Source organism: Moschus berezovskii, chromosome 16, assembly GCF_049115385.1.
Source record: "Moschus berezovskii isolate FMDL1 chromosome 16, NW_MosBer_1.0, whole genome shotgun sequence".
NCBI classification, from domain to species: Eukaryota; Metazoa; Chordata; class Mammalia; order Artiodactyla; family Moschidae; genus Moschus; species Moschus berezovskii.
Window position 1 is genome coordinate 82,834,451 of NC_142475.1, and position 13,147 is coordinate 82,847,597.

Genomic DNA, 13,147 nt, shown 5'->3' on the forward strand with positions numbered 1-13,147 from the left:
CCCACCCCGTGCGGGCACCAAAGAACCAAGCAACTGCTGACCCCGGCAAATGCCTTCCTTGCGGTATTCAGGTCTCGTGACCACCAAGGCTCGCTGCCTCTGCGCTGCCCGGGTGTTCACCCTGCCCCGCACCCGCACCCCCACCCCGGGAGCCAATAAGCACAAGACCACTGTCAGACAGGGACGGTCAGGGCCAGCAGCACCTGCATCTTTATCCACAGGCTAGGTGGCCGGGCCCGAGATACCACTGAATCACTCTATAAAACCCAGATGAAACAAGGAAAAAGTGCGAGTCCAGGGAATGGGGCCAAGGTCATGCAGAGAGGTCACTGTTATCAAAACGCTCCTGGTCATACACTTCAGCCACCACCTTGCGGCCAGCAAACCAGCGCCCATTGAGGGCCTGGATGGCCTTGTGAGTCTCAGAGGCTACGGAAAACTCCACAAAAATCTTGACAATGATCTCCGCGTCCTCCTCCTCGCCCTGCTTCTCTTGGTAGATGATAACACGGTTGACAGCACCGAACTTGCCACACTCCTCGGTCACCTCCCCTTCCAGGTCATCGTCGATGTCCTTGGGGTCCACCATGTTGCGCAGAACCATCACTGTGGACTGTGGGGGGGACAGCTGAGAGCTACGGCTGGACCGCCCCGCCCCGCCCCGCCCCGCCCCGCCCCACCAGCCCCGGTGGCCCACCTCCTGCTTGCGGAGGAGCTTCTGCATCACCATGTGGCGGGCGCTGCTGCCCGAGATGCTCATGTGCTCCTGCTCACTCAACATCTCCGGCCGCTCCGACTCGGGAAACAGCTCCTCCTCCTCCTTCTCCTTCTTGGGCTCCAGGAGACCAAGCGTCGGAGGGCTGGCCAGGATGGGATTCACCACACCCACAGAGGGGATGGTGACCGGAATGGGAGGCCGGGCCGGGGTCACACCTGCAGCAAACCCATCGAGTCAGCAGTCACTTCCCCACCTCCCTCCATTCCCAGGAAGAAGGATGGCTGAACTGCCCTGGGGCACAGGGGACCCAAGGGGCGAAGAAGCTCATTAAGGACAGCTGAAGGCATCAAGCCCAGAGGAGCAGCAGTGGAAGGAGGGAAACCCTGACCCACCCAGGCTCACCTGTGATGACTCCTGGGGCCTGGGCAGCCATGACAGCCTGGGGTAGAGCCCCCAGGGGCTGAGCCAGAGTCAGTGCAGGGGACACCAGTCCAGGAGTGGCTAGGGTACCTAGTACCGCTGCTCCAGCCACTGCTTCCTGCAACCAAGAAGGCCACTGTGCTTAGTCCTGGATCTGGTTGCCTCCACTCCAGACCACTAAAAGGGCCAGTCCCCACAGGACCAGGGGTCCCACTGCCCACTACTGAACCACACAATTGCACCAATCCTTACCTGAGCTGTAATCTTGGCTGTGGCTGCAGCTGCGGCCACGGCAGCAGCCGGCGGGAGGCCTCCAGGTGTGGCCGGTGTAAGCAGGGGCATGGGGGGTGTGACAGCCTTGCCCACCCGCAAGTACTGGCCCCCCAGGTCAAAAAGGTTCATGGAAGACACGGCATCCTGGGACGATTGGGCTTTCTCATATTCTGCAGAGCAGGAGCGCAGTGAGGGCCAGCCTTGGGGCTGGGGTGTGGGGGGAGGGGGCTTCACCACCCCGCTCCTTCCCAAACTCACCAATGAAGCCATAGCCCTTGTGCTTGCCAGTCGTGGGGTCCCGAGCCAGCGTGCAGGATTTGATCTTGCCAAAGGCCTCAAACACACTCTTGATGTCATCATCCGAGAGGTCCTGGTGCACGGAAGCCACGTAGATGCGGTTGAAGGCTCGCGCCTCCTCAGCCAGCTGGTCTATGATCGGCTGAGCCTGCCCTATGTTGCTGGGTCTGCCCACCTGTGGGACAGACAGGAAACAAACAGCCCCCAGTTAGTCTAGTCTGGCTGACCAGACACAGAACACGCTGCCCATTGGCCCCAAGGTCCCCTCCCCAGCCCTCACCTTGATGTTCCTGCCTCCCAGCATCACGGAATTCATCTGCTCCAAGGCCAGCTGGGCGGCTTCTGGGACCTCATACTCCACAAATGCAAAACCCTGGACATAAGAACATGCAGTTAGGCTGGGAGAGTGCAGGGCCGGGGTGAGGTGGCAGACGGACCCTCACCTTGTGCTTCATGGTGACGGAGTCCCAGGACATGTCGATGCTCTTGATGGGCCCAAAGGGGGCGAACGCCTGGCGGATGGTGTCCTCCCCCAGCTCATAGTAGATGGAACCCACGTAGACCCGGCACATGATGGCCAGTGCCCGCTGCCGCTGAGCCGCCATCTGGAGCAGGAACAAGGGGAGACAGAGCCACTGGCCTGTGAGGGGTGGCAAGACGCTGGCAAGCCCCTTTCCCTCCTGGCCCACCCCTCCCCATCCTGCTCCGCTGTGGGGAGGGCTCCCCACGCGGTGGTGTGGTGCAGGATCTGCCCTGAAGTCAGGGTGGCAGGGGTCGGCAAGACCCCAGCCCAGGAAGGAAAGTCAGGCCTGAAAGCAGGAAATGGACACACCCTGGCCCACCCAGGTCCCGGGCAGACTGACAGCACAGCTGACAGCTGGTCGGAAGGCAGGGCTGCAAGCCCTCCAATCTGGGGCCGGGCACCTGGGTGGGCTGGGAGGTCCTCCCAGGGTCCTTCCTGGCCATGCACTCAGACAGAGAGGGAAGGGGGAGCCGCCAGGCTGCAGGGACGCTGGTGTGAGGCAAGAGAGGGGGCAAAAGACGGGGCAGCTACTGCCCAGAAGAGACCCCAGGCAGGAGGTGAGGAGCCCAGTCAGGGACTCCCCGGAGAGAAGACTGGCAGCACCGCTCGCGCAGCCCCAGCGCCTTGAACCCTCACAGAAAGGGCTGCTGATCCCTGGGAGCATCACGAGGGAGCGGAGCCACCATGAGGAGATGCCCCGGGGTCCACGCGGGCGGGCGCCACCGCCTCCATGCTGGGGCCCCCGGTCGCTCGAGGAGACACTCCCACCCAGCCACCTCAGATGACAGGCCTCGCAGGCAGCGCCCCAGAGCCACTTGCCATGGTGCACTGGGGGGAGACCAGAAGCCCAGGGCAGGCCAAGGAAATGGGGCCCTGGCTTCAGCCCCTCAGCGGGGGACCCCCACACCCTCCTGAGGTTCCCCATAACCAGAGGCCAGCTTCTTTCTTCAGATATGCCAACTGGTCTAGTACTGGCCAGGCCCCCACATCCTGCCAAGAGAAGCCTAAAAACAAGGCTCATGTCCCCCAGATAGGACCCCCTCCTCAAACTATGCTCCCAACAGAGAGGCCACAGGCTTCCTGTCGAGATCAAGAACTGCCCCCCACCCCCACACTTATGTCCCCTCTCGCGCCAGGTGCCCCAGATGTGAGACCAGCTGGCCCTGGGGTCAAAGTTCTCCAGGACAGGAGCATGTCTCCTCTTCAGGGTGGGCTCCCCAACAGTGGGGGTACCCAGAGCCCCCTGCCTGACCTGCTCCCATAGACAGACGCTCCCTAGAGAGGACACGGGGTCTGTCTGGCCCCCGAGGACAGGACCGCGTGTCCCCTGTGAGAACTCATGCCCAAGGACGGCCCCCGGGAAGGCCACATTTCCCCCTCAGACTCCCAGGGGGGCCTGGCCTCTTCCTCAGCCTGCCTCTGGGGGCGGGAGGGGCATCTCCTCCCGACACTCCTCTGCTGACAACAGACAGGGCCACGGCCACCACCTGCTCCCTGCCCGCATGGACTCCGCCCCTTGCTGACAGCCAGGGCACGGCCCAATCCTGCTCCTTCCCTCTCTCCTTCACTTGGGTCCCCCCAGCCCCCACCCCCTCCCTCCATCCCCCCTCCAGGGTTTGATGGGGCCGTGAGTTAAGACCCTTCTCTCCTCGGGTGCCTGACCCCAGCCAGGAGCCCGAGCAGCCTGGAGCCCGGCGGAGCAGGAGGCCTGGTGGCACACCCGATGTGTGCAGGTGGCACGGGTGCAGAGGGCCTGGCGTGGGCAGCTGCCCTCCTGGCCGGCTGCCCTCCACAGTTACCTGGCCGGTTAGATTTAAGGCGGGCCCTCAGAGCAGATGCAGGCCTCCCCAGGGGCGGTCCCGGGGTGGGTGCCCCCCCCGCGCCTGGCAGTCTGCTGCGCGCGTCCTGCGCTGGCGGGCAGGGCCGGCCACGGGGAGCACGGTCCCCAGCGCGCGGGCGCACCGCCCCCCTCTAGCCCTGACTAGGGACATGAGCCCCGGAAGAAGTGAGCATGGCTATTGACCGATTGCAAAGGTGAGAGAGGATCTCCAAAGCCCATTGTCACTGCTGCCATCTGAAAGACAGTAAAGACAGAGTTCAGTCTGTTGGAGCCGAGCAGTCTCCGCTCTCGTCACACCTCACGCAGACAGCGGCAAGGCCCGGAGTCCCCGCCCTGCCAGGAGGCCCGCCTGCTTCCCACACTGCCGGGCACCTGGCCGGCCACCGGCACCTGCCTGGGGGGGCCTCAGAGCCCCAGGCGCCCCGCCCCGCAGCCTGGCCGGCAGGGGCAAGAAGGAAGGGGGGGAGGAGGAGGAGGAGGAGGAGGAGGAGGGTGAGGGAGGGGAGGAGTGGACGGAGCACAGTCAAGAGCCAGGCACCCCCGGCAGCGTGAAGGTTTTGCGGGCTGGGCGGGGTGCTGGAGGCTCGAGGCCCAGGCCTGTTGGCTTCACCCTGTCCTCTTTCCCCATGGCCACGGCCGCCTCTGGCCACAAGCCTACAGCAGGGCCCTGGGGAGGCATCCCCAGTCTGTCCTCTCAATTCTGGGCCCTGAGCCACTGGACTGGACTCACTGCAGGGGCGGGGGCTTAACCGCTCTTATCCGAGGCCGTGGGGGTGGGGAGAAACGCCCCTCGGGGGTACACCATCAGCCTCGCAGCCGGGCACATGGCTCGGGGGTGACCCAAGGCCACAGTCTGAAGTCCAAGAAGAGGAGCCTACTGGGGAAGGGCGGGGGGCGCAGGGCTACAGAAGAGGGTTGGCAGGGGCCGTGGGCTCTCAACAGGTGGGTAGGGCTGGGCCACTCATGCCTTAGGGAGGAACCCGGGGGTCCCAAGGAGTCCTTGAGAAACGGAGCACCACAACTCCTGGCGGGGCTGGCCACAGGCGCGAGAGGAGGAGAGAGGCGGCGGGGTGGTGGGCGGGGGGGCTCACCTGCAGGTTAGTGAGCTGCTGCTGCTGGTGGGCGATGGTCTGCTTCACCAGCACGCTCTTGATGCTCTGCTCCATGGCGTACTTCTTGGCCTGCGAGAGAAGGCAGTGAGGAGCACTGGGGGGCCCGCCTGTGGGGAGATGGGCCTTCCTCCACCCCCGAAGGGGTCCCCTGCTGCGGAGCCCCAGGAGGGACATGCTCACCTTCTGGAGGGCCTCCTGCTGTTCAGGCGTCAAGGGAGGCAGTCCCAGCTTCGCGGCTGTGCCCTGCCCGTTCTCCATCTTGATGGAGTCTGTCCCCTGCAGACGGGAGCAGGGAAATGGCTGAGAGCAAGTCCCTGACGGCCCTCCCGTGGCCCCAGGCCCACCCCGCCCTCTGCCCGACCACCGCACGTGGCCTGCAGCTCAGCCCGTCCCCAGAGACAGACTGTCTCCTGCCTGGGGCGGACATGGGTCCAGCAGCCCAGTGGCTATCCCACACCTGCCTCCTCCAGGGCCCACTGGGGCCCTCGGCCCACCCAGAGCAGCTGCAGGACCCAGGCCCCTCTGGAGTCACCAAGACAAGCAATGAGAAGTCAGAGGAGCCAGACCTCATGGCAAGCCCGACCCCAGAACCTCCGGCTCAAGTTGCACAGGAGAGCTGGCCGGCACTGGCCTCCCAGACAAGGGGAGGACCAGGGCTCTCTGGATGTTCTGGGATGCCCCGCTCCTGGGCTGCCTGGCAGGCAGGCCAGGCCCCTGACATCATCTCATGGCCATAGACTCGGCTTCCCTGCTAGGGACCAGTCCCAGGGACCACTCAAAAGAGCAAGTCTGGGAGGCGCTGCCCTCCCAGCACAGCTGCAGGCAGTGTCCCACCCTCATCCTTGCACACCATCCGGAGACCTGGACTTGCTCTCCCAGCCAACCTCACCAAACTTCTCCCTGGGCTATGCTTAGCACCCTGGCAAGAGAAGCCAGAAACAGGCCCACCATGAGGGAACAGAAACGGACACCCGCCAACATGCGAGGTGAGCACAGGGACGAGGAGACGCTCTGGTGGTGGCAGGCCCAGCCCGCTGCGGGCCAGGGTGGGTGCTACTAGGAGTGAGGGCATGCCCTCTACTGAAAGTCATTTCTAAGCTTCTGGCAGGGGAAGGACCCAGCTGTGTGAGCGGGAGGAGCGTGTGTGCAGGGGCTCGGAGCACACCTGCCCAGTCACCAGTCGCTGGGTGGCCAGCAACCGTCCAGACTGGGGATTCTCCAACCCCCAGCATGAAGCCTCGGGAGAAACAGCAGGGGCGAGAGGCAGGCCCCCAGCACAGGAGTGACAGGCAACCACAGAAAGGCAGGAAGGGGCTGGCGACTCAGACCCCAAGAGCCACCCTTCTGACCAGCTGCAGTGCTAGGCTTCTAGCGCAGGGTCAAAGGGCGGGAAGCCCTGGCAGCCCCTCCTCTGGCAGTGCAGTCTGGCCCCTGCATGGCGGTCCTCTCAGCCCGCCCGCCGGCCCCGAGCCCAGTTCTCCTCAGTGGGAAAGAGGACGAGGGCCAGGGCCCCGGCTCCAGAGCAGGCCGTCACCATGGTGATCAATGCCAGCCCCCCTCAGCCCCTCAGAAACTTCTCAATCTCCTCTTTGTCTTGAAAAACAAAAAGCCCTTCTCCTACCAACCAATGGCTGGCTAGATAGCCAGCCAGGGTCGGGAAGGGCTGGCTAGAGGGACACCCTGGACCCCTGCCCATCAGCTTCAGCCCCCATAGCTTCCCAGGATCCAGGCTGCATACCACAGCCCTCCCCAGGCACGCTGGGCACCCGGCCCCAACAGCCCACAGGCCACTCTGCTGAGGCCCTGTCCAGCCCTCTGGAGGCAGGCACTGCCATGCAGAAGCATAAAGAACCTTCTTACCCGAAGACAGCAAGGTCCAGCCCTCCACCCCAGCCCCACAGGCCTGGCGATCAGCATTGGCTGAGACCCTCCAGGCCAACCCTGAAGTCGAGGCCCAGACCTGTGCTCTGACCGGCACAGGGGTCCGCGTTCACGTTTTCCTTAGAGATCTGAAGGGAAACTCTACTTCTGGCTCTTAACACCACCCTGCACGTTCTGAGCGACACGTCCACCCTCCTGTGACACCAGCAGTGAAAGGCAGGCGCCACCCGAGGATCGGGCCCAGCTGAGCACAGTCACCATCTGCCCGGGTCTGAAGACACGCGGGGCGAGGGTGCCCGGTGCGGGGAGGGGGGGCCGGAGGGGGGTTGGGGGGCAGGGCAGGGCCCCGGCCCAGAGGGCAGAGGCCCCGGGGCTCCTCCCGCCCCCACCCTCAGCCAGGTCTCTCTGGGCCCAGGGACGCGCAGGCAGGCAGGCGGGCAGGCGGGCGGGCGGGCAGGCAGGCGGGCGGGCGGGCGGGCCTGAGGGCAACAACGCTTAAGGGCAGTACCTGTGGAGGTTTCCATTTGTCTCCCGCTGCCACCGCTGCCGCCGCCGCTGCTGCCGGCTCGGACCCCCCTCCTTGCTGGCCATTGACCTGCTGCAGGCAGGAAGGAGACGGTGTGACAACATTCACAAGACCCAGCCACCCGGGCCCTCGCTCATCTTCCCAGGTTAAGAGCTGGAGTCTGCAAGGACCAGCAAGAAGCCAGCTCTGACCTGGCCCCGGGCCTTCCTGCAGCTGCCCCTCCACGCCTCACCCTGCCTGCTCCGCTCCTCCAGCACACCTGCCACTGCCCAGGGCCCAGGCCCAAGAGGCTGGCCGGGAGAAGCCAGAGCAGAGGCTGAGGCAGCCCCAGGCTGGCATTAAGTCCTCAGAAAGAGACAGCATGGAGAGCTGAGCTGTGTCCCTGCCCCCGGTCAACAAAAGGCACTCACTCCTGGGTCAAGAGGAGCCCTCTGGCCACACAGGAAAAGACGACCAGGATCACAGGTGGCCCCCTCCCCTCCAGAGGCGGACAGAGGCATCTTGCTAGCAGACTGTACACACGCTGGGCCAGCCCACACCTCAGTCTCAGTCCCAAGGCCCCTCCTGAAGATGTCTCTGAGGAGGGCTGCCCTCTGGCTGTCAGGGCCAGGTTGTGGGTCTGCCTCTGCAGGCCTCCCCCATGCCTCCACCCCCTGCACTGTCCAGGGCTGTCTAACTCAGGGCAGGTGAGAGTATGGCCACATCTAGAGGAGCCAAGGAGCACTTGGTGTGAAGTGGTGGCAGGTGGGCAACATCATGGAAGTGAGGGTCTTAGTGGAAGGGCCCTGAGACTTCCCCACCATCTCAGAAGACACAGAGCAGGAACCCACTCCCAACTCAAGCGTAAGACCCACACACATCTAGGACACAGGCGACAGCCTTGCCCACCCTCGAGGCGCCAAGCACAAAGCCAAAGAAAGGCTGGGCTGACCTGGCCAGAGCATGGCTCAGGCGCTCCAGGCTCAAAGGAAAGACAGCAGCACCAGCCTGACTGCACTAGAGATGTGGCCAGTGGGTGTGAAAGCTGCGGCCCACCCAGCGCTGCTCCTTCCCTGGAACCACTTTGAAATCGGATCACTGCTGTGAGCCATGAAACCATGCTCCCTCAAGTGAGGGAGAAAGGAAAGGGAGGCCCTTCGGACAGAAGTGCTACCCAGCGGGTGCTCATCTGGGGAGAGGGTCTGGCTTTGCTCCAAGTGCCCTGGCAGCCCCCAGAAAACACCAGAGCAGAGGCTGCCTCGCAAAACCCCAACAAGAGGTAACTTCAGGTTTGGGCATGTAATCCAGCCTCTTGACCCCTGTGAACTGGGTCAACTTGAGGGCACACGTATAGATGATTTCCCACTCACCCAAATCAGTGCAGCAGCCAACAAGAACCAGGACTGTGCTGAGACCAGAGACGGCTCAGAAGAGGCTTCGCAGGGAAATTCAGTCCACCAGTGACTCACAAAGGACAGCCAACCCCAGGGAATTAAAGGCAGAAACAACAGCCTCAGTCCCACAGAGCCTAGGCTCTATTCTAAGCAGATGCTAAGAAAGCTTGGAGGAAACTGCCCTTCATCATTACAGCTAGTCTTACACTGTCCTCCAGCCATGACTACAGCAGGCCAGTCACAAAGCACCCCAGCGCCAGGCAGCAGTGCCTTGAGGGGTGCAAACTCCCTCTGGTGGATGTGTGTGGGGTGGGGGAGGGTATGTGCAGAGCGGGGGTGTATGTGTGTGTGGTGGGGTGCAGTGCAGCCCCAAGATTCTGGGGCCCAAACCCCTGCACTGCCACTAATCAAATAACCCAGGGTGAAAGGATTATTTCCATTACAAAACCAGAAAAATCAAGTAATTACTTAACGCCTCCAGGCTCGTCAGGCCTGTCTCCTGGGGCAGGCAGGAAGATTCAGCAAGTGGCCAGCTCCATATACAATACGTAAGGCAATTTCTGCACATGGCCAGCAATCCACAGGTTTCAGTGATTTTTTTTTGTATTATTACAACATCCAGAGTCAAGTCCCCACAGCAGGGCTCCTGCAGGACGCTGCCTCCCATCTGGTCAGTCCCCTTCATGTGGCACCATGCTATCCACAGCGTGGGCAGGTTCTGTGCAGGGCACTGCAGATGCACGAATAGCAAGACAAGAGACATGCCAGCCAGGCCCAACACGAGGTTATTTCTGTAGCACAAGCCCTAAGGAGAAAACCAAGCACAGGGTGGGAAAGAGGGAGTGTGAGGGCCCCGAGGCCACAGCAGCAGCGGCAGCTTCTCGGTGAGGTGACAGGCAGGCTGGGACCCACAGGAGAAAAACAAGCACCTTCACCTCTGGGAAGGTGAGAGAGTCCAGTGCTCTTGCCAGATGGAACCCCTAGGATGATGGTCCCAAGTAGGAGTGAGCCCAGGTGTCGGAGGAAGGGCCCATGGCCTGTTTCTGCAGTGACCAGGTGAAGGCACACAAAAGTTAGAAGAGGCTCTTCGGTATCTTCCTGGGTTCTTCCCCCCAAGATCACTGTCTGCCAAGTCCAGCGCCACTCACCCCACCAAAGAGCCAAAGCCACAGCTTAGGTCACCAAACCAGCACTCCTCAGCATGCACAGACCAGAAGACAGAGAAGAAACTTTTGCTATGCCCCTGAAGCACTGGAGGGAACCGGTGACTCTTCTAGAAACCTATTCATTCGAAAGGTTAGAGGAGGAATTATTAGGCCACAGACTGGACCTTATTCCCACAAGCTGATAAGGTAAGTCTGAGCCTTTACAGTTTGTATATGCATATTAACATACATTCATTAACCTCCTGTGGAGAAGGAAATGGCAACCCACTCCAGTATTCTTGCCTAGAGAATCCTGTGGACAGAGGAGCCCGGAAGGCTGCTGTCCATAGGGTTGCACAGAGTCGGACATGACTGAAGCAACTTAGCATGCATGCGTGCAGTGGAGAAGGAAATGGCAACCCACTCCAGTGTTCTTGCCTGGAGAATCCCAGGGACAGAGGAGCCTGGTGGGCTGCCGTCTATGGGGTTGCACAGAGTTGGACACGACTGAAGCAACTTAGCAGCAGCAGCATTAACCTCCTGAAGAGGATTCAGACGGGCAGTTGAAAAGCCCAGCTTCCAAGGTTCAGACCCAGTGAGCACATCACCCTCCACTGTGACACCACCAGGTCTGGGCCTGTGCCACAGCTGAGCTGGGCCCCCCTGAGCAAAGCTAGGGTGTGGTGCTGATACAGGTCTGGGGGTGCTCGGGGACATGAGGCCTCCATTCTCACTGGTCTCTGCTCCTCCTACACCTTCCCAAGAGTTTTGGTCCTTGTCTTCAAGCCTCCCTCTCCATCATCTTAAAACTCTGGTAACTTAGACAGTCACCAAGGCCTCCACCTTCACAACTCTTCTAATGCCCCTGTCACAAAGGTGGTTGCTCCTGTGGCTTCAACAGGAAGCAGGATATGGCACAAGGAGGACAGTGAAGTTCGCCAGAACTGAGAATCACACACGGCCCCCTTACAGCCTGGGGCCGCCCTCTCACTGGCAGTCAGTTTCTGCCCCAGCGAGACAAGTTCGCCCCCTCTGTGACCATCAGAGCCTGAGGGAGGCAGTCTAAGTACACCCGCTGGCCCTCAGATCTCCCCCATCAGTCCAACCTCCAGCCACACTCCTCTCAAACAAACCCCATCACATCTGACTGAGTTGGGGAGGGGGCAGGTAAATAAAGGGATGAAGTTCCCTGTGAGGGTCCGTGAGGGGACTCAGTGGCACAAGTCTGGGAGGAGGAAGAGTGAAGGGAGACTTCCCCATGAAGTGCTGTGTGAGGAGAGGCTGTCCATCTGTGCTTAGCGCTCCATGTAGCTGAGCATGGAGCAAGGCAGGAGAGATGCCTGCACCCGCGCTAACACTTCAGGCACCCTGAATGGAAACTGGTCTCCAGTGCCCAGTAGACGGCAGAACAGGGCAAGACTGTCTCTCGTTCCCTACTGTTCCCCCAAGCCCTCGCACAGCGCTTGGGACAATGTGACTGCTCAGGATACGTGTATGAGAGATATAATGAGAGACCTCGTCTTCCCTTCCTGAGTAGGGATTCCAAGACGGAATCCCTGTTGGCTGGAGACCTCTTCTCCGCTGGGCATCAGCAGAGAGCAGATTCACAGCTGTGTACTCAAGAAGCGAGGGCCTCCCTCCTCACCAGGCCCGATCCAGTCCTACAGGCCCCCGCACGCACTGCGGCCCCTCCACGCTGGAGGGGGAGACTCCACGGTTCCACGGTGCTCCACCTTCAAGTAGGGGATACAGGCTCACAACGTCGGTAGAGGGGAACGACTACCGTCTGGCCCCACCCGACCGCACCGCGAAGAGACCCGGCTCGCCACACGGCACGGTTGTCCCCCGACCCTCGTCAAAACCAGCCGCACCCCGGGTTACAGGCGCGCCAAGTCCTCCCGCGCGGGCTGCCGGAAGTTGCCGTCTGCGGGCCGGAAGCTGCGGCCGCAGGCCGGCCCCCCTCCCTTCGCGCCCGCCCCGCCCCCGCCTCGCGCGACCGAAGGTCGCAGAAGCTCGCGCTGAACTCCGGAGCGGCCGCTACGTCCCCGAGGGACCCTCGGCGCCCTCGCCGGGCCAATAATCTGCTCCCGCGGTCTGAGCGGCGGCCCGCGGTCACCGGGGTCTCACTTACTAGCGCTATGGTCGCCGTCGCCATCTTGTGCCCGTCGCGGCCGCCGCGCGCGCCACACGCTTCGGTTCCTTCCGCGGTCTCGCGCGATCTAGGCGCCGGCGGAGGCGCTCTCAAGAGAACGGAACTCTCGCGATTAAAGGCCCTTTCCCCAGCGACGTGGAAGGAAAAAGGAACGCGCTTCCGGTGCGGGGAGGAACGGTTAACGCTCCGGGAAGGGCGCGCGGAAGGGGCGGGGGCGGGGCGGGGCGGGGCGGGGGCGCGCGCAGCCGCCCCGCCTCCTCCCGCCGCTAGCACCTCCCTCCGCCGGCCTGATAGCGTCCCAGGTCGTCCCTCCCCTCGCCTCGCGGCCGCCTTCCCTTCCCTACTGAGTTTCTCTGTCTCCTGTGAAGGAAAACCCCGAGGCTGGGCACAGAGGCCGGATCCTCTCTAGAGCTGCGGTTGAAAACCGCGACCAAGAATCGCCTTTTTTCGGACTCAGATTTCGAAATGCCTCTGCATCCGTATCTCTGAATGCGCCTACCAATGCATGGTGTGTTCCCTGTTATGGTCGCATTTTCTCTCCAAATGATTCAGAAAATAGTAGTGCATTTTAAAAGTGATAGCGTCCTAGAGCCACCGACGTAACAGTGTGTAGAACTGCAACCCAAGAGACAGGCTTCCGAACCAATCCCCTGGGAAGGGTATACACTCCGTCCCCTTAGTTCTGAACTATAAGGTTCCAGGTGTCCATCCCTGGCGTTGAGCTGCCCTGGACGTTTATTGCATGCCACACCCAGTCCCAAGACCCTCCCTCAGTGAAGCTCAGGCCCTGAGGTTGTCAGCTTAGCAACTTTAGCCTGCCTGAGGTAGCAAAGTGTCTTCCCCAAGGAGGCAGGTCTCTTCTCAACCCTGGGAGAGTTAATAAATAC

The 13,147-nt window shown here is 62.0% G+C and overlaps 1 protein-coding gene across 6 annotated transcripts; it reads right to left on the bottom strand.

Moving 5' to 3' along the window:
- Positions 1-176: 176 nt before the first annotated feature.
- PUF60 (poly(U) binding splicing factor 60) lies at positions 177-12,470 on the bottom strand. Of its 6 annotated transcripts, none has more exons than XM_055432248.2 (12): positions 12,240-12,470; positions 7,573-7,662; positions 5,364-5,459; positions 5,163-5,252; positions 4,255-4,305; positions 2,152-2,313; positions 1,989-2,081; positions 1,670-1,883; positions 1,391-1,581; positions 1,121-1,256; positions 698-933; positions 177-613 (listed from the first exon to the last, which is right to left on the bottom strand). In XM_055432248.2, the coding sequence occupies exons 1-12, from the start codon at positions 12,261-12,263 to the stop codon at positions 314-316; spliced, it is 1,683 nt and encodes a 560-aa protein (XP_055288223.1). In that variant the 5' UTR covers positions 12,264-12,470; the 3' UTR covers positions 177-313. The 6 variants fall into 6 exon arrangements, with proteins under 6 accessions (XP_055288223.1, XP_055288219.1, XP_055288225.1 ...); XM_055432244.1 differs by having other exon boundaries at positions 7,573-7,659; positions 12,240-12,401; XM_055432250.2 differs by lacking the exon at positions 4,255-4,305 and having other exon boundaries at positions 12,240-12,469.
- Positions 12,471-13,147: the final 677 nt, after the last annotated feature.